This window comes from Choristoneura fumiferana, chromosome 13, assembly GCF_025370935.1.
Source record: "Choristoneura fumiferana chromosome 13, NRCan_CFum_1, whole genome shotgun sequence".
In the NCBI taxonomy this organism is placed as follows: Eukaryota; Metazoa; Arthropoda; class Insecta; order Lepidoptera; family Tortricidae; genus Choristoneura; species Choristoneura fumiferana.
The window spans coordinates 20,196,542-20,218,294 of NC_133484.1; the positions used below are offsets into that span (position 1 = coordinate 20,196,542).

The 21,753-nt window shown below is 39.2% G+C and overlaps 1 protein-coding gene across 1 annotated transcript in view; it reads left to right on the top strand.

Moving 5' to 3' along the window:
- The window catches only part of Mekk1 (mitogen-activated protein kinase kinase kinase 4), a gene marked incomplete in the record, with an annotated part of 63,341 nt that overhangs the window by 14,674 nt on the left and 26,914 nt on the right, over positions 1–21,753 (top strand). Inside the window, 13 exon segments of the mRNA XM_074096687.1 lie at positions 5,325–5,413; positions 6,969–7,096; positions 7,287–7,466; positions 8,084–8,244; positions 8,536–8,642; positions 9,228–9,415; positions 10,724–10,857; positions 11,752–11,990; positions 13,076–13,274; positions 14,319–14,433; positions 15,323–15,432; positions 16,677–16,836; positions 18,047–18,214. Coding sequence (XP_073952788.1) covers positions 5,325–5,413; positions 6,969–7,096; positions 7,287–7,466; positions 8,084–8,244; positions 8,536–8,642; positions 9,228–9,415; positions 10,724–10,857; positions 11,752–11,990; positions 13,076–13,274; positions 14,319–14,433; positions 15,323–15,432; positions 16,677–16,836; positions 18,047–18,214 — 1,978 coding nt within the window.

Genomic DNA, 21,753 nt, shown 5'->3' on the forward strand with positions numbered 1-21,753 from the left:
GACAACTAGAATATACGCAGAAAGAATAGATTTAAGTGACCACAAGAAAAAAGATTTACGAGATTTAAATAAAAATTTGATACCTCATTATTATGCAGATTTTATAACAATATTGTTTAATATTTTATAAACATTTCTTAATGTTGAAATTTTTTTATGATACTGTGCTGTGTGGATTGCCTATATTATATTTGTAGAAATGTGTTCTTTTATAACTGCAATAAGCATACTTACGGGTAAAAGGTTGTTAAGTACCTACGTAAAGAAAAGCATAAAGGCCAGACTGATTATTACCAATATGATTAAGAAGTTTTTTTTTATTACTGTAGGGTGTTGATTTTTATAAGAATTCTATTACAATTACATTATTGTAAAAGTGAATAAAAAGTCTAATAAGTTGTTAAGTCAGAAAAAAGAGAGACTGATATGAATAAGAAAAATGTTCCTTTTTTATTTACTTTTTTCGATTAACCAAAAGATTGTTATCATAAGGTATAAGAAGTATTAATAAAGACTGATTACTAATATAATGTTTTTTTTTTCACAAATAGTTTTGTTTTTTGACGTAGTAACTAAGTGATTATTCTAATAAATTTACTAAGATATGGACTATTAAGGAAAAAAACAATAAATTTTATGGATTTACAGAACTATAATGACCTATTAAGATTTGAGTCTCAACAAAAAATTTTTTTTGGCGCAATAAAGACTCAAATGTCGCTTCTTTCAGAAAAAAAATTATAAAAAATTCTATTTCACTCAAAATGCAGGTTTTTTTTTCGTAATATATGCGCTACAAAATAGCGTATGATTTAAAAATTTCAACATTCGCTTGGATGCATAAAGAAGCGAGATATTGTTTTATATTTACTTAAATCACTAACTGTTTAACTTCATTCGCCGTTCCCAAAAACTTGTAATTTTGGATTAGGTCACTATAGTCCTGAAGGTGCGATGTGTTTGATCTAAGTCACGAGGATGTCGTCCATGAAGTATCTTTTTCTTCCAATTATTTATCAATTGTGCTTGTGGGTCATTGCCGTTAATATTTGTGTGTCAGGTGGTTCGTGTAGGTTTAGCGGAGTGTAGTTGTGGTCATTTTGGACGATTGTATTGTGTATATTGCTTGTACGAGACTTGGCGTGAAAATGTTTGTAAGCTGTGTATTGTTTTTTCCAGAGATAATGAATGTTTATCATGCCCCTACCTCCTTCTGTCTCTTGATAGTCAGTCTTTCTATTGCAGATTTAGGGTGTAAATGGTTATGTTTTGTTAGTGTTGTGCGTGTAGTTCTTTCTATGGCTTCTATATCGGTCTTGGACCATTTTATAACTGCAAATGAGTATGTCAGGATGGGGATGCGTAAGTGTTTATGGCTTTAATTAAATTTTGCCAGATAATTGCGATTTGCATATTTTATTTAAGCGGTTTTTTTTGTAATAAAACAATACAGTTTTTTTTTTGTAATAAACAATAGGTATTTGTGTCACAAGGAGCAAAATGGTGGTTTACGCCGAGGGCGTAGGTACATTGAATCCAGAATGTAGCGAAGGATTCTGCAATAGAATCCTGAGCGTAGCGAGGGATTCTAAAGTAGAATCCTGAGCGTAATGAGGGATTCAAGTGTTAACGCCCAAGGTGAAAATAATTTTGCTCCGAGTGGCTCATAAACTTTTCACACCGAGCATTAAGAAACTTGAAAAAAATAATTCTAGATATTATTAAAGAACAACCAGCATAGAAAATGGCATAGCTTTACAATTATCAATTACAAAAAATGGCATTTGCAATAAAACACTTAGAAAAGCCTTGAACAGAAAGTTGCACTTTGCTCCCTCTCGTCCCAAGCTCGGATCCAGCCGATATCTTTCTAATCACACAGAAATACTACAACCTTGATATATTTGCGTACCTTACCTACAGCACAACTGGTCTGGTATCGTAACAACGATGTGATTCATAACAATATATTTCTTGAAGTATATTTTAGCGAACAGGAGACGCTTATCAGCTTCTTTTGAGATTAGAGTAAGCGTACAAACAATATGTCCATAGTAAACACGCTAGAGTTTAAGATATGGTATCGCTTTATCGATTTATGCTGCATAATATTATCTTAAATCAGCAATATCTACATGGTTGACCGAATACCTTTTATTTGCGCGATCACAATGAATCAGCTGTTTTCGTCGTGACGGTAATTCGTGATTATCATTTATTTTATAACTAGAGTTTACCCGCGGTTCCGCACGCGTAAACTATTCGATCTGGTAGTTACAATTGAAATTTCGGATTTTACAAAATTCCCCTGGGAGTTGCCAAAATTTATATCGTGGTCTTCATTGAGGTGTCCACAATTTCAAGACTCTAAACCCAGCGGTTGAAATTTCAAGATTTTATCCCTATCCCGTGGGAATATCGGGATAAAAAGTAGCCTATGTGTTATTCCAGATGTTCAGCTACCTACATACCAAATTTCATCCAAATCCGTACAGCCGTTTTAGCCTGAAGGAGTAACAAACTGCCTATTAGTATACTGGGATGTTACACATCCTGCTTTAAATTAGGTTTTCCCCATACCTATTGACGCAAATTCGGCTTGATGAGCCCATCAAAAATATTACATTATTTTAGAGGCCGGGAAGTAGGGGGTTGCCGTCCAAGCAGATATAGACTATTGTTTCAACACGCGCTCTGCGACACGCACGCAGCCCACGCACGCCCAGCACCACCGCCCGCAGCCACACAACAGGGCGACCAGACTAGCGTCCCGCCAGCTTCATTTCTTGTTTTTTTTTTTTTTTTTTTTTTATTCATGTAATGTTTGAGAAAAGCACTATACGAGCCTCGGCCAGAACCTGGGGTTGCCGGCCTCTACAGTAATGTACTATTATTGTCGGTGAGCGTGCAGTACCGCGTAACTAGCTTTTTCCACAAGGCTTAATTTTCACTGTTAGTACAGTACAGTGTTAGTGCTAGTAGGTACAGTGACACGCTCATCGACGTTATGTCCTCTCAATAAGAGCGAAAAAGACGTCGATACGCGCTGCCGACGCAAGACGACGTGTATCTTTTGCTATTTTTGCGTGGACATAAAGCGTTTTTTTAACACCTGTAAATCACTACAGGAATCGAAAGAGTTTTGCCTCCTGAACATGGGAAAATATTTATTATAATTTATTTCTCCATATTTAAAAAAATACAAAAAATATATATTATCTCAATTTTAAATAATTTATTGAATCAGGCTTTACTTTGCGGAGGTCCATATCAATGAACTAAAAGAATTTCCTTGCTCACCCGCGACCTTACGATAGCTAAGCTTATGCAAAATGCTTATGTTAGCTAACAACTGGTAGCATGGTGTACGGTTGTGTCACTCTGAAGATGAGCTCTGGTTGAGTTCGAAACGCGTCAGTGTAGTGTGGTGGTGGTGATAGATGGGTTTGTGTGATTTGTGTGTGTTCTTACAGTGTGGAGGTGGAGGAACTGCATGAACACGCATATTTTGCATAAGCTTAGCTATCGTAAGGTCGCGGGTGAGCAAGGAAATTCTTTTAGTTCATATCTCAATTTGCCAATACTACCACATAATAAATATGATTCCTTTGCCTTTTTCACCAGAAAAAGAAGTTCTCATAATTTTGACAACTTCTACGTCAGATTTACGTGATCTTTTTTTTTTAATAGAGACTAGACAAAAGTAATGGATCTATTGTGTGGTAGTTTTGGAGTTATGCCCTTTTAGAATAAGCACATCTTAATTTTTTTTAATAAATTAATTAATAATCGTAGTGACATTTTAAAAATATCAGCGTCTTTCTCTTTCCAACCAGAATACAGAGAACGAATCAAATAAAAGTCTTAGAAATATGAAATCTTGTCAATTCCGCGTTGGTAGGTGTGGGAGACCCTTAATACCGTCACCAGCTTCAATATCTGAAAATTCAAAATTCAAATGATTTATTCAGTAAATAGGCCGCAATGGCACTTTACACGTCATTTTTTTAAACTACCAGCGCTTTCGGAAAGACCCATCATTGCCAAGAAGAATGCGCCGCAAGAAACTTGGCAGACACAACATAGCTTGCATAAATATCTGATACGGCTCTATTTGTAACACCGGTAGGACGTGTCAGATATTTTTGCACGTTCCGCTATGGCAGATATTAATGCAGGTGACTGTACAGTGGTCATGTTAAACACTATGCGATTGAGATAAGGTTCTGTTTTATTTGTATCAAAACTCCAATGTTTATGTGGACGAATGCACTTACTTTCAATGGTTTTATAAGTACCTAAGTTATGTCCCGTAGTAACTCAGACAATTCTGCACCGTTCGTCATGAGAGGAGTCCTGTGCCCAGCAGTGGGACGTGTGGGATGATGATGATGACCAAACGGATAATTGGTGAAATTAGTTTTACATGAAAACCTAATTATTGGACATGTGATCATTATTGATTTTTCTCAAACATGACATGAAATATTTCTAATTTAATAATTCAATTTCATATTTAAAGTCTGTTGTAGTGCATAAGTGTTCCATTAGTGTCTTTATAAAATATATTAAGATTATTATTTTACGATAATAATCATTATCGATATCATTCAGGTAGAGTCGAAAGTGAGATTTTTTTTTTTTTTTTATTTTTAATTTATTTAATCACGGCACATGCTAAAACTAAATTTTGGTATCGCCATGTTACCAGTTTGTTGGCGATGAAGCGCTCAATACATTTATGAATCATGCACCTACAAAACAGTTCCAGCTAAAAAACTAACATGCACAAAGTACCTACTTACATTTTTTTACATATTTTTTCTAATCATTTCGATATCATTCAGGTAGAGTCGATAAGTGAGAAATCACTATGACAGATCAAAAATGCCGTGAAAATTCCGATCTCTGGTGATAAGTTGATAACAAATATGGGCAAGCCTGATGTCTAAAGAAACAGTAATCATGTTCATGTTTACCATCTATTATGTCTGATTCATTGGAATTGAGTGTGTTTATGAAATAGTTGTAGTAATCAGTACCTGGGCGACCGAGCTTTTCCCAGAGCTAGAGAGAAAAAACAAGTAAAACCTGAAATACATAGATATCCCTATTCCGGGGGAATATCGAGATAGAAACTAGCCTATATGTTATTCCAGATGTCCAGCTATCTACATACCAAATTTTATCGAAATCTGTCTAGCCGTTTTGGCGTGAAGAAGTAACAAACATACACACTCATACACACGTACTCACAAACTGTCGCATTTATAATATTAGTAATATTTAAGGTTTGATTTAACCTTTCTATTGTATTGTTTCAGGGGTGGTTTCCCGGGGTTTCAAAAGATGATGCGTGACAAAAGGAACACCACCGTTTGTGTTTCTGCGGCCGACCCCTCAGTCATACCAGGTACGGTACAACGAGAAAGTCAATGTCGCTCGGGACTCGTCGGTTTTCTTAGTTATCCTGAAGATTCAAATGAGAAAGAAAAAACTGATGTTTTGTTTCGAGTTCTGAGAAACGTTAGCAAACTTAGTTCAAGTGCTTTTTTTGATTTTCTACGTCTCAAAATAACCAAGACATCAGAGATCCACGATGCATAATGGCCGTTTTTGTAAAATTATCAGTATGTGAACATCGCTAAGTGATATAACACCGTTGCTAATTAAAAGTACCTGGGCGACCGAGCTTTGCTCGGACTAAAACTCGAAAACAAGCGTTTTCCCAGAGATAAAACCAAGCTAGATCGATTTTTCATCCCCGAAAATCCCTACATACCAAATTTCATCGAAACCTTTGGAGCATGAATTTTTCGTTTAAAGGTTTTTGATAGATAGATAAATTTCTGTTAAAAATTTCATTTTTAATACAAGCTTTTTTTGCTGACGTACAGTTTTTGTTGGCTGTACTTGCATTGTCATTTGAACCAAATTTCAAGTCGGTACTATTAACCATTGAGAGTTCCCCCCTGCGGAGACGATCCTGGCAGGACCACCAAGATGTCACTACCAGATCATTGTATTGTCATTTGTCACCAAATTTCAAATTTACATAAGTACGTCAAATTTCAAGTCAACTGGACCTCTGGAAGTGGGTCAAATTTAGCTTCTAATATTTGACCCAAACAAACAATTAAATAAACAGGACAAGCTAAAGAAAAGCTTGTAAGAAAATGAAAACCTCGAAGTAGATTTAGGACCACGGCTGCTGTAATGTGGCCGAAACGTCGAAGTAATTTTAGCAATAAACAGTTAGTCGTAGTTAGTTAGTTATGATATGAATGGTATGAATGAGTGTCACGAAAGTTTGCATTATTGTCAATGTTAAGCGTTAATTAATTATTATAGACAATTGTTTTTTAAACAACCCGGTAATTTAGAAAAAAGTAATCGTGATTAGAATAATTTCAGTTAAATTAATGACTATTAAAATTGCTCTTATAATAATCGAAAATGGTGTGACGTAATTTGTCAATAGCGCCTGATAAAAAGTATATATTAAGAATAAAAATAAAATAAGTTTTTTTTTATTCTTTTCTTTATGGCAGCGTTAGTGTTAGCGTTATAGCATGGGGCACCCACCACCGTCTTGAACGCACTCACTTATGAAAAAGATCTTCCAAAACTATCGAAACTATTTTGCAGGTGGTAGGATCTTGTGCAAGGTCCGCCCGGATTGCTACCACCATCCTGCTCGCTAATCCTGCCGTGAAGCAGCAGTGCTTGCACTGTTGTGTTTCGGCGTGGAGAGTAAGACAGCCGGTGAAATTACTGGCACTTGAGGTATCCTATCTATCTTAGGTTGGCAACGCATTGTTTATGGGCAGTGGTGCTCTCTTACCATCAGGAGATCCACTTGCTCGTTTGCCTTCCAGTCGAATAAAAATAAAAGTAAACTAGTCGAATCGTTCCAGATATAATTATCAGTTGAACAGTTTGACTTTGTTATTGTTCCCGTTTTGCAGAGCGTTTGAAAAAGCGATGGAGTCTCAAGCGCAGCACAGACAGGGAGTGGAAGCAAGAGATGGGGCAGAGAGAGAACAAGGCGGACTCTCTGCCCTCGCCCGACACCACGCCTGCTGTGCCTACGCTGGTAAGAGCTTGTCCAGTCCATTTAAGAACGAAAACATTGGTAAGGCGACTCGACCCCAAAAAAAAACGACAGCTTACTAGGGTTGACAATATTTTTCGCTTTAATAATTTATTATATTTTTAACAGGTTATTTTGTAACAAGTTGTATGGTGGTATCAAATAAAATTTTGGTCTATCTGTTTATCCCCAGGTGGAATCCTGCAGCCGCTTCATGTCCCTCACATCTCGCCTCAAGTGCCGTGCGTCGAGGACCGAGCGCGCGGAGCACAGCCCCCCGGCGGAGCAGCTCCCCGACTCGCGGGTCACCTTCCACCAGACCTTCAGCATGCTCATCAACATGGGAAACGCTGACAAGAGCTGCCGGCGAGCGGTCAGTGGACAAGTTACTTCTATCCAGGTTGAATCTTGCAGCAGCTTCATGCATGTCTCTTACGTCGGGCAACCCGGGCCGAGCGCGGAGCCGTGTCCCCCGGCGGAGCAGCTCCCCGACTCGCGGGTCACCTTCCATCAGACCTTCAGCATGCCCATCAACATGGGCAATGCTGACAAGAGCTGCCGGCGAGCAATGAGTGGACAAGTTACTTCTATCCAGGTTGAATCTTGCAGCAGCTTCATGTCTCGTAAAAAAGGAACCCTTATCCGCATTACTACTCTGTCCATCTGCCTGTCTGTATGTCAAAACTATTACATATTCTCTCTAAAATTGTCGAAAGGAGACCACGGATTGGTAAGCGCAGTGTAGGACATCCATCAACGAGATGCTGAGCTGAGTCCTTTTGGCATCACACTACAGCACAATGTCTCTTATTTTTCTCTCTTTTCCTATTTATGTTTTTACTGTGTTTTTGTACGGATGACCTGGTTAAAGCTGCAGGTTTACGGTGGACGCAGGCCGTTGGCAACCGAAGCAACTGGAGGAGGAGGAGGTGGACGTCTTACGGCTGACATGATGACTGTTTCTAAACTTGAATATTGTTCCGTTTTCAGATCAGCCGCGAAGAGCAGGTGTGGCAAAACGAGCTGAAAGACCTGATATGGCTGGAGCTGCAAGCCAAGATAGCGGGAAGGACCCTGGCCCAGCAGGACGCCTTCCTGTGCTCGCAGAGAAACATCATCCCTACCTTAATTAAGAACATTATTGATTATAGGTATAACAATTTTTCTTAAACTTCACAGAAATTAGTTGAAAATAAACCGGCCAAGCGCGACGACTTTATTTTGATTTATTTGATTGATCGATTTATACAAACTAAAATTTATTAAAAAAATATATAGAAACTTTTTTGTTTGTGGCTGTTAACACCTGATTGCTTTGGTCTTAGACGAAGATTTTACTTTATGCAGTAGAGCATAAAAAGTCATTTTATGTCGCCTAGATCCAGCATAAAAACGAAGATTACGAGCATGATAAGTACAAAAAGTATTGTTTGTTCCGTTAGATTTGTAAATCCCAATCCCTGCAAAGGCCGATCGCAGAGGCTGTGCGCCGCGGAAGGCTCCAGGGAAGATCTCAATAAAGTCCATGAGGACGACACTAGCGACACAGGTGAGACGTGGCGTATCGAACAACAATAGAGCTAGAGTGAATAGGCTGTTACTAAACCAGTGAGATACACCTTTGGCCTCATCTGTACTTTACATCAGGTGAGATAAGGGGGGGGGGGTCAATCACGGTCAGTTTTATGTAAAAAAAATGTATACTCAATTTCAATCATTAGGGCTTAGGATCTTAAAACATACTATCCCGAAATGGAACACTATCTCAAAAAGTGCACGTTCCAATAGATGCACTTTCTGTCCTTAATCGTCCCTTCGCACAGGCTAAGGTCCAGGGCCATACCCCCTCGTCATCAGTTTATATTTTTTTTATCTGCTCTGAGAAAGTCAATGGGATCAAAACCCGAACAGACCACGTTGGTTCTTGGTTGGTCACTTTTCCAAGTAAGTAGAAACGTTTTAATGAAATATTGATTTGTTTCCTTAGAAATGTGATGAAGAACATTGTATGTATTAAGAGTAGTGTTAGGTATTAACCAATTACAAACTTATAATATTAACTTCAAGCTTATAATAAAACCTCGTTCGTAATCCCTTACTTACCGCCCTTAAGACTTCTACTTTTCCACAACAGAAGAGGGCCGGCACGGCTGCCTCTCGTTCGACTGCCGGCTCTGCTCAGAAGCCATCGGCGCGGCCATGACTGAGGTCCGGACGCTGCTGGACTCCTTCCACCGTGCCAGTGCCCTCTACCCCTCCACGCAGGCCATGACGGTCGACCACCCATTGCTGGCCACCAGCCTGTTCCAAAACAGGATCAAGGTCAGTCTATATCATCATCATCGGCACCGCCATGACTGAGGTCCGGACCCTGCTGGACTCCTTCCACTGCGCCAGTTCCACGCTGGCCATGACGGTCGACCATCCGCTGCTGGCCACCATTCTATTCCAGAACAGGATCAAGGTCAGTCTAATTCACCAGTATCATCTCGGTCAATCCGATCGTAAGATCTGCCAGATCATGATATTCTTAGCCATATACTGAAACTTCTCCATTTAATTCATTGACGGCTAGCCGCCATATCGTTCAAAACATGGCTCAAGACCGTTTATACCTGCCGAGCTGGCAACGTTGCATTTTTGTTAGTTTTTCTCGATTATTCCATAAAAATTGAATGAAAATTAAAAATGTTGTCTGATAGAACATACATACATACATAAAAATCACGCCTGTATTCCCAAATGGGGTAGGCAGAGCACACGAAACGTTACCGCTTCGGAGCCACTTTTAGCAATTTTAGGTCTTAAGTTTGACAAAAACGGTACAATAGTGACAGGTTGCTAGCCTGTCGCCTACGGTGTACCTTAACCTATGTCCTCAGTCGCCTCTTACGACATCCATGAAGAAATGGAGAGGTGTTATTCTAAAACCACACGGGTATGTCTGATAGAACACTTCTTAATATATAAGTTAATGTGTGTACTCCAATAATTATTCGTTATAGACTTTTATTTTCTTTAATAACCGTTAATAAACATTAATTCGTTCTGTGGCACCGTAGCTCTTAAACGGGTGGACCGATTTGAATACGTTTTTTTTAATTGAAAGCTGGTTTTCTAGCGATGGTTCTTATACATGTATTTTCAAGATCGGTTCAGCCGTTTTTGAAATATTGAACTTTGAAGTGACAAAGTCAGGGGTTTTCCAACTTTTTTTGTATCGAAAATACAAACTGATACATGGATGCACAGAGAAACCAGAAAAAGAGACCAGCGCTGGGAATCGAACCCAGGTCCTCAGCATTCCTTGCTGCGTGCCATACCCCTACACTACCACTGGACAGGAGTACAGACACGAATTTCTCCTATGCACACATATCTCAGGTTGCTTTTTTTCTACTACACTACTCAGCTGTATTTTCGACGAGCGATCTAAAATCAAAACGTACGGCACCGACGGCAGCGCAGCCTTGACTACGGAAAACTTAATCCTCCTTAAATTATCAGTGTGTGCGTGCGCACGCACATTTAAGCCGCGCGATGTTCTTTTGTTTGTAGTGAACCTACTCCTCTTTTACTATGATTGCACGAAACATACCAGCACCCTTTAACGTCCATGACTGTCGGCAGGCGATGTGTCTCTGGTTCAACATGGCGATGCATATGCGCATGAAGATCCTATCCGTGCGCCGCCTGCTGAGGACCATCGCCTCCAAGGATAAGCACACGCCGCTGCCTGACTTCCCCTGCCTCGAACACGGCAGGTAACACATTTGGCATAACATTGAGCTGGCATAATAATAAAAAGGCATAACACTTACTTAGCATAATAATGAATCTGTATAATACGGTATTTGACAACTCCAGAATTTGCCATATAGTATATCTTTCTCTGTCTAATCTTGAATTTCAAACCATTATAACTTTGTTATTTGTGAAGGTAGCTTAAAAATTGTTTCTCTATTCGATAACAGGCATTGTAAATTTTCAATTTATAAAACATATACAAAATAGTCAAATACCGTATTAGAATATATGTATATGCACGACATTATTAAATATAGCTTTAAGTGTCATAAAATGATTTCGCATGATTTTATCAAGTGAGCGAATTAGATGGGTCAGGGCAAAATCGACTAGGTTAGGTCAGGTTGTTTTTTTTCTGCCTGATATTAGATAATCATAGTTCACTTTTCAAATCTAATTATACTTTTTAATACTTATAGAAAGCAACGTAATGCTCATTAAATTTATGCAAACTCATTGTTATGCCAATTTACATTATGCGCATGAACATTATGAATATTCAGTTATGCGAATTAATAATGCAAAATAAAATTGCGATTACCTTAAACAAAACGAGACCAGAAAGCAGGTTTTTTTTTAATTCTTGCATACGAGAGATTAAGCCGTTGATATAAAGTAAACCTAAATTTACTCCGGGCAACAAGGTTGCAAGTACAGTCAAGTGCAAAAATGTATCTATTCCAACCCTCCAAAAATATGTTACTACGGCCTTATTGCGTCGGAATAAGAGTCTGTGGTAGGTACATATTTTTGAAACTTTGAATAAGTACATATTTTTACACTTGACTGTACATATTGCCATTGGAAAACAGTGTATGAATGGATTTAAATCCACAAGTTTGTTTTAACAGCGAGAGGGAAATAGACCAGTCATGCAGCCAGCGCCACGTCCGTTTCAACGTGAGCGACAACCCTACAGACTCCAGCAATAGCGACGTCAGCTCGCACTCCGATAAGAACCAATCAGAGAGCGATAAGGAGCCGTCCGACCAATCGGCGTGCGGGAAGGACTGCGGCAGCCAATCAGGGGAGTCGCACATCGGTTTGGATATGAAAGATAAGGATGAGACTGACTGTGGGTTTAGGAGAGGTCAGTGAATTTATTTTGTAAGTTGCGTTTTTTTTAACAAGGGCTTTTGTACTGTCATGTGCACAAATAAGTATCTATTTGAACCACTCAAAAATATGTTGCTACGGCCTTATTGCGTCGAAATAAGAGTCTGTGGTACATATTTTTGCACTTGGCTATACAGGGTGTTAAAATTCAACACCGATTTCATTTTTGTAAGTGGCGTGAGTCTTCCCCATTCCTAGTTTTATTTTTAGTAGCGGCTACGGAACCCTACACTGAGCATGGTATGACATGCTCTTAGCCCTTTTTTAACCTCGGACGCAAAAAGAGGGGTGTTATAAGTTTGACCGCTATGTGTGTCTGTTTGTGGCACTGTAGATCTTAAATGGGTGGACCGATTTGAATGCGGTCTTTTTTATTTGAAATCAGGTTTTCTAGCGATGTTTCTTAGATATATTTCATCAAAATCGGTTTGGCCGTTTTTGAAATATTCAACTTTGAAGTGACAAAGTCGGCGGTTGTCCAACTTGTTTTTGGTTAGGTTATTTAATTTTAAGTTAGTTTACTGCATTTATTTTCAAATACCTTAATTATCCCAAAAAATATTTATTTGTGTCATGCTGAATCATTAATTCTAATTCTACTCGCAATTCTTAGGCACTTGTCTCACCGCCAGCGAGGAAACGATTGGCTATCGACTATTTTCTCGCTCAAGAAACGAACAAAAGATATAAGATCCTGTGTGAGTAAAAGAGACACATATATTAATAGTTGATCGCTGGCTGTTCACACTGTCGGCGAGAACTCGCTCTTACATCTTTTGTCGCAGCGACAAAAGCTATAAAACTCGCTGAGCTATAGATACTCGCTCAGCGATGTCAGCTTGGCGGCCGCCCCGCACGAGCGAGTAATCGCCCGTCGCACGCGAACACTCGCTTACAGCCGAGCGACAAAACTACACTCGCTTCTCGCTGCTCGCCCACTCGTTTCTAGTTACTCGCTCTACTCGCTTCTCGCTCATCGTCGGCGGTGGGACAAGTGCCTTAACTTGTAAATTTCACCAATATAGTTATAATTTAGAGAAAATTGTATTTTTTTTACAGATCAAAACGGCCAGATCACTCCCGAAATAATAATCTCAGACGCGAAATACAGCACGAGCGACACAACAGCGTCGAGCGAGAGCGGCTACGCGTCGGAAAGAGACAGATGTTTCTTTTTCGAGACCATCTTTAACATGGGGTCGTTGGCCGACCTGACGAGACTACGGCTATTAGAGAAATGCGATGTGTCGCCTTATAGGTGAGTCTGTCTATTAAATAGGCTGTAACTCATTGACTTTGTGTGGATTACATCATACATTTATTTACTTATTAGCTTTTGCTCGCAGCTTCGCCCGCGTGGTATTCGGTTATCGCGCGCTGTTCCCTCGGGAACTGTGCATTTTTTCGGGATAAAAAAGTAGCCTATGTCACTCTCTGGCCCATAAACTATCTCTACGCCAAATCACGTCGATCCGTCACTCTGTTTCGACGTGAAAGACGGACAAACATACAAACACGCATTTATTATATTAGTATGGATTAAGTGGGACATCATGAGAGCGAAGAAACTTACGGATCTTTAAAAAACGCTTGGCTTTGTTAACTGCTATTTTCATATGTTTTATGTACAATAAAGAGTTATACAATACAAGACAAAACGAGCCTGTCAGTCTCGCAAAGTGCTGGCAATGCACATGTGTTGCCCTTCGTGTTGCGGGTGTTCATGGCCGGCTGTGATTGCTTTCCATTAGATGACCCGCATGCTCTTCCTCCTCTTACATATAAATAAGTACTCTATTCATGTTATGCAAATGTAAATATGGCCCGATTAATAGTAGTAAAAATGTCTTATCCTCTATAAAAAAACAGTAATTATACGCACGTTAATTACAGCCTTAAGTATCGATCCATATTGTATGGAGTACAACACTAAGATATAGGCTGACCAGGAATATAAAAAACCTGACGCGAGGGCAGCACTTCTACGTTTTATATGGCAACATTCTTTACATTCACCAGTCATATTGACAACGGTGTCGGTGTTGTTATTTAAAGGAATATTTTCTAATCCTTCAGAATTTTTCTATGAGAAATACTTTTATACATTGTGAATTATTTTCCTTCCAAGCAACGCACAAAACACAAAATAACACTTAAAAATACCGCAAGTAAACAAAGTTAAACCAGTGCAAGAAATCAGTTCTATTGGTTTCCGCAATATGGCGTGGTTTTTTTCTAATTCTGGTCAGCCTTTACTATTATGGCCGCTGTAAGAGAACTCCGTACTTTTGTTTGTTCGCAGAGCTTACCACTACGAAATACTGAAGACCAAAGGTGTCCGGCGCTGCATGATGTTCATACACAAGCTGCGAAAGAAGCTGCTAAGCAAAGTCTATCTCACATTCTTACCGCCCGAAGTATGTACTCAACTGGACTTTCTTTATACTTTTTTTTTTATTCGACTGGATGGCAAACGAAGAAGTGGGTCTCCTGATGGTAAGAGATCACCACCGCCCATAAACATCTGCAACACCAAGGGCTGCCTAAGATGGGATACCTCAAGTGCCAGTAATTTCACCGGCTGTCTTACTCTTCACACCGAAACACAACAGTGCAAGCACTGCTGCTTCACGGCAGGATTAGCGAGCAAGATGGTGGTAGCAATCCGGGCGGAACTTGCACAAGGTCCTACCACCTGCGAAACTAAACTATAACTACCTAACCAACTTAAAAAAATTGAACCCTACTTTGTCATTTCAAAGTTTAATATCTCGAAAATGGCGTAACCGATTAAGCTATAAGTTAAGAAATATAAAGCTAATAAATAATAGATAGAGATAGCTAAGAATCCCGCAGGAAAACTTGCTTTCACGTAAAAAAACCGCAACTAAATCGGTCTATCCGTTTGAGAGTTACGATGTCACAGATATTTGTCCATCGAGGGTTAAAAAGGTTCGCTATGAAAAATAACTATTTGAGGAACACATTGTGAAACAAAATCGTTTCATCTGTCATTTAAAAAAAAATGTGTTCAATATTTTCTCTAACTGCCGGGCTAGATATAACATCATCATCATCATCATGTCAGCCGAAAGACGCCCACTGCTGGACATAGGCCTCCCTCAAGGCTCTCCATTCAGACCGGCAGGCTAGATAAATGTTTTTTTATTTTTTTTATTTATTTAACTTAAAACAATTAAACATGCATTACATTTAGTGTTACTAAACGTGTGTGTTACGTTGTGTGTGTTTGTATATATATTTTTAATGAATCTATCTAGTTTCACATAGATATGTCGCTTTCAGAGTGTCGCTCTGGAGAATGAGGCCGACGAGGAACCCAGCAACGGTTCAGACTCCAAAGACGACAAGTCCCAGAAGGCCAAAGAGGCACAGGATGACTTTGAGTTGAGAAGGTATTACGATCAATGTTGATAATGTTAGTTGTTGATTTAACGTCATGATTTTTGTATGATGATGTAGATTGTTGGAAAAAAATATATTTGGTATTGTTTTGTATTATTTGAAAATTATTATTGAACTTATGAATTTATTTATTTTGATTATTTTTATGATTTTTGATCTATTTTAATTTGATATTTGACATGGGAAATTTGTAATTGTAATAAAATAATTATACGTCTCTCAACAGAATATTTGCACGCCTGCATGCAGGCTGAATACACTGAAATAAAAATATACAATGTAAGATCTTCCTGTACTGTATTCTGGCAAATAAATACTTTTGACTTTTGACTTTTGACGAGCGGATACCCAAATGATTAGAGAATCTGACTGCGAAGCTTGAGGTCCCCGGAACCAGGATCCCCAGTCTTGGCAGATATATTTGTATGAATAATACAAGTTGGATGTTTATAGTCGTTCCAATAGTTTATTTAACTTTTGACAGATCACGCACGTGAAGTTTTACAATATTTTTCGGTACAATGTACTACAGAGAATACCGTACTTCATGGACGGGCACTGCCCACTTAGTGATGTGCCATTCGTAATGAATGACCGTAATGGTAATGAAATCGATTTTATAAATAAAACATACATTTAAAATTATTGTGATTATAATTTATATCAAAATCATTTAAAAATAATAAATACATTAATATGCCTTTAGGGATTAAAAAGTTAAAAAAACTAAATAGGCACTGTAATACTATTTTTAATTATACCTACCACGGGCGTCTCGTTGTGAGTGACAACAAACTGGCGTCGCTGCCGCGTCCAGTTTTGCCGCTTCATAATTGACAAAATTACTAAATTACCATCGGAAGTGATAAAAATATTAACATAACAAAATGAATGTTTATAAAACAATGCAAAATGTTGAGCAAAAATAAAATATGAATGTGTTAAATCGATTAATACTTCTTCATGAATAAAATCGATTGTTAAAAGAAATCGAATCAGTAACGCATCAGGGCATCACTATTTTAATTAGTACTCGAGCTGTGAAAAGTTAAATAAACGATTGGAACAATTATAATATGTATTTATCTATGTAAGTATGTTTATCCGTTAACTAGTACCCATAGTACAAGCTTTGGTTAGTTTGGGTCTAAGTTTGGTTAGTTGGGGCTTGGGCCGATTCCCATGCGGGCCCAGTGCATATTGGGAACTTCAATAACCAACCCCGCACTTCCAGATTCGGATGCTGGTCCGAGGAGAGCCTGGCGATGGGCCTGCCCTCGTTCCGTAACCACTTCCTGCTCCTCAGCAGCATCTGTATGGAGGTGGTGCATGACTATCTCACAATGCGGCTGGAGGGGCGGCCGGACCACCCCTCGTGTCTTACAGTGAAACAGGTAACATTATTTGCCCCTCTTTTTCTGGTTTTTCTGTGCATCCATGTCTCAGTTTGTATTTTCGATATGGTTTCACGGGATACCCGTAAAAGTAACAAATTTGGAGTTGAAATAAAAAATACAAAAAGACTCCAAAAACCAATCATAATTTGATTGCTTAGTAGCGACATCTCTTGTCTGGGTGAGCGGTTGGTTCCGAAAGAGTGTGACGTCTCTCGATGAGAGCGGAACATAGATGTCGCTAGTGCTGCTGCATAATTAGCGTAGTAGAAATAAGCAACAAAAAAATTCGTGTCTAGATTCCTGTCCAGCGGTGGTGTAGGGGTTATAGCACGCAGCACGGATTGCTGAGGACCTGGGTTCGATTCCCAGCGCTGGTCTCTTTTTCTGGTTTTTCTGTGCATCCATGTCTCAGTTTGTATTTTCGATATTATTTGCCCCGTTTTATTATGGTATTTTGACCGCGATTTGATTCGAGGTATTTTTTGATCGCAGACAGTTGATAAAAAAATAACATAAAAATCAGGGGTTGTTAAATCATTAATTTGAAACAATTACAAACTGTATAATACGCGAACTTCCATACGACGTACTCAAAGCCCATTGCAGATCGAAATGGCAATATGTCAAAATATTTAATAACTTACCTGAATGTATTAAGTTGCTTGATAGTAGTAAGTTCAAAAAGGAACTGAAGGAATGGCTAGCGGGTTAATGCTTTTACAATCTCAATGAACACTTTGCGTGAAACTACAAATAATTAATTGCATTTAATTGTAAGACCAACAATATTGTACGTCCGAAATGCGCAAACGTTGATATATTTCGGCTCACGTAAAAAGAGCGCTGGCGATATACCTGCGCAGTGAGCAATTAACCGACAAAACGGGTGGAAAGACGTGAGGCGTCGGTGAGGAGGGAGGGAGGGCTTGGCTGTGCCGTCGCGCTATTGGTTCGGCAGTCGACCCTACCTACCTTTACCTTTTCGTGCGCGACGGTACCCATGCGCAAACACATCCCCTCCACTGTCACCCAGCGCTCTTTTTACGTGAGCCGAACTATACTACATATTTAATGTTTGACATGTGATCTCATGTACACAGTTTTTGTCAATAAATAATATCTATCTATCTATCTATGGTTGCCGCGTCCGCTCGCTCGCCCGTACTCGCGTTTGACAAGAACTGACTAACACATTTCACTCATTCAGTTGATCCACGAGCTAAAGGAGGGTCTGGACATCGCGACAAAAATGCGTCAAGCGTTCGTGAAGCATATAGAGGCGGCGCTGCGCGGACACCGCGCCGGCTCGGCCGCGCGTCAGGACCTGCTGCTGGTCATACGCACCTTCGACGCCAGCGTGGAAGACGTCATCAAGGTCAGTTGGGACTGGGACGCGTCAAACACAAGTCATGCGTTACGAGATTTTAGGTGCTCAAAGTCAGTTCTACTTTTAAACCCGGAGACGGTACACTGCTGAACGGATTTCATAAAAACAGTTTGTATTGGGAGGGTGCGAAGTACTAGATGGGGGTAATGAAATCTATCGCAGCGCTCATAGTGGCCAAAAGAAGAAATAATCTGGGCTCTGTCATCTGTTATACTCATATGAATCTGTCATTAACAAAGCAAATTTGTGTAGACTTTAACTACCTAATTTTAGTAATAGATGTTTGTGTTATGATGCGAGCTTGAATTATTGAACACTGTCCCTGTTTTGTTCTTAATTCCTCTACATCTCGGACATGTCCAGCCACAATTTTCCTTATGAAACGGTTTGTGGTTGAAATTTTATATTGAGTGATACTCACAAAACCGGTCTACAAAATGATACTCATTTTGATCTGAAAACGATATTTAATTTATTACTACCGATATAAGAACAATTATATAATTTTAAGATAGCTTTATCTTTTCGTTTTACAGTAAAAGTACAACTAAACATGAAGTAAACAAACCCTGACATAACGAAAATAAAACACACTTTTTGAATAAATTTTACTTACCTCATTTAATTTTAATGACCAAAAATGAATTCACAACCTTTTGTCCACCCAAATCACGGTATCACAGTAATTTTGTTTTATAAATGAATACGTTATAGTTCTGATTTTTGTCACAATGTCGCGATGAAATTTCAAAACGTCAGAGCGTCAGAGCCAAAAAGTTGCGGACGCTAGGTGGCGCTGATGTCGTGCACAGAGCCAATACAAGACGTGATATGCCGCATGAAATCGTCGACGTGTGGTGGATACTACAGATGCCTTGTTCAATACTTTTCATTCACATAATCCTTGTCATTTTTGTGTTGGTGCGCAAGTGCCTTGATGCTCTGTAGGCAGTGGGCCGGAATTTCAGTTTTACTGCCGGCTCTAATGACTTAAGCCGCGACCAAACACTAGTACAGATCGTGGTGGGGGTGTCGCCACGTTAGCTAAAGATATAACCCGACAAGGTTACCGACATAGCCCGAAAAATGAGGGCTATCGCGTATGAATTCGCCGCTTGAGGCGCTAGTGTAGCGTGAGGTCTCCGAAATGTCAAATCTCATAGTTTTTGGGTGAGCTACGCGGGTTTATTTATAATTAGAATAATATTGTGAATAATAATTTCGTCCAGGGTACGGTAGACTCGAACGAAATGCACATCAAATTGAAGAGCGTAAAAATTAGTCGATCCGAGTCGACAACATATATCCGCAAAATTCGGATTATGGAGAATTTCGTTAAATTCTAATGGCACTGACAAACAAACCGCAGTCGCCATCTTGGGTAGTTAATAAACGTTCCGTTTCATACTAGCTAGCTCTTAGATACGGCTCGCCTTCAACACATCGCGTGCGTCACGCCAAAAAAGTATCCATTACAAAGAACTGTGACTCATGTGACTGTGTAAAACGAAACGTCTTGCCGGAAAACTTGAATGGATCTTATCAAAACTCAAAACTATCACCAACTACCTTCAACTATAACTATCTTCAGTTGTTGACGTTTGTTCCGAGTCGACAACTTGTAGGTAGAAAATTCGGATTTAGCGAGTATTTTCAATAAAAAGGAATAAATTACTCAGTATATATAATGGCGTTGCGAAGTAAACATGTCAAAGTCATCACATCAAAGTGGCGTGAGTGTCACGTCATCACGTGTCACAGGTTTGCATTTCGTTCTCCATTGTGACCTTTTAAGGGCCCCACACACGGTACGATTCGTCGATTTTCATCAGATCGATCGTACAGACGGATCGTACCTTATATGGGGCCCTTTAGGTCTAATTTCTTTGATTATGAGACAGACATACGTAGTCGGTCCCAAAGTTCTGTCACTGGCACATTATTTTTAAATTTAAAACATGATTTTAAGAAAATTTGATTGAATTCCATTTTTGAATGTTTGTCAATTATTTAATTATTTAATTAATTTAAACAGTCATTCGCTGCAATTTCTCACGATGGAGTGGACGTTGAAAGAAAACCGAATAGCTGTTTTAGCATTGCACCTTGCACCTTGCACCGCTGTGGGCACTCGCCAAGTACCATTTTCAAGTTGCTCAAAAATGTAAATATAACGCTTAGGTTTGTGTACCGTACGATTGACAGGTACAATGAAGTCTCCAGTGTTGAGGACAAGAAAAGAATTGGCCGGCCTCGCTCCGTACAAACACCAGCAGTGATCAAAGCGATCAAGGCACGCATAGCAAGAAATCCTGTCCGAAAACAGAAGTTGATGGCTTTGCAGATGGGTGTCAGTAGAAAACCGTCAAAAAGGTTTTAAACGAAGATCTTAGTCTGCGAGCATACAAAAAATAGAGTGGGCACTTACTTAATGCCCGTCTAAAAACAATAAGGTTTAAAAGATCCCGGAAGTTGTTAAAGCGGTACGCGAAAAATCGACACCGTGATATCCTCTTTACAGACGAAAAGATTTTCGATATTGAAGAGAAGTACAATAAACATAATGATAGAGTGTACGCTAGGAGCTCTGAAGAGTATTCTCTGATCTTATTACGGGCCAACTGAGGTTCATTTTTGCGAAAAAGGGGTCAAAATCAGTGCGAAAGTGTACCAAGAGACGGTTTTGGATAAGCATGTCAAAGATCTGCCCAACACGCTATTTTCAGGTCATAATTTTGTGTTCCAGCAGGATTCTGCGCCAGCACACAAAGCCAAGACCACTCAAGCCTGGTTTGGCCGTCCAAAAATCGACTTTATAAGACACGAAGATTGGCCTTCCTCCAGTCCGAACCTTAATCCTCTGGACTTTAAAATTTGGCAGGTCTTAGAGGGGAAGGTCTGTGCTAAACCCCATAAAAATTTGGAGAGCCTGAAGTCATCTTTAAGAAAAGCAGTCGCTGAAATAGACATGAAAATGATGCGTGCTGCGATAGACGACTGGCTGCGCCGATTAAGGGCCTGTATTAAAAACAAAGGAAGTCATTTTGAATAATTTTAAGTACTTAAAGTACTTTAAATTGGTATATAATTTATTAAAAACTGATTGGTACTTTGTTTTTTATCATTATTTTCATTTGTGACAGAACTTTGGGACTGACTACGTAGTTATTTGGGCAAATAAGATTTAGGAGAAATATCTACTGGTGAAATACCGATACGTAGGTTAGCCGTTAAAGTGTTTGTGATAATAATTAAGGCTGGGAATATACGTCAGATTTTTCGATAAGTACGACAGTCTTTACTGGCAAAAAATTTTTTCAAACGTATTATTATGAGTCTACATTTTACCCGAGCGAAGCCGGGTTTTCATCTAGTATTGTGAATATTTTGCAATATCTGAAATTAATTATGGCAAATATGCGTTCCGGGGCAATGAATGTCTGTGTTTTTGAGACAGTTTTGTCCTTCGGAAACCTTTGTCCTCCCTTTTTTCCGAACAAAACGGGGACTATGCAACACTGTGGCAT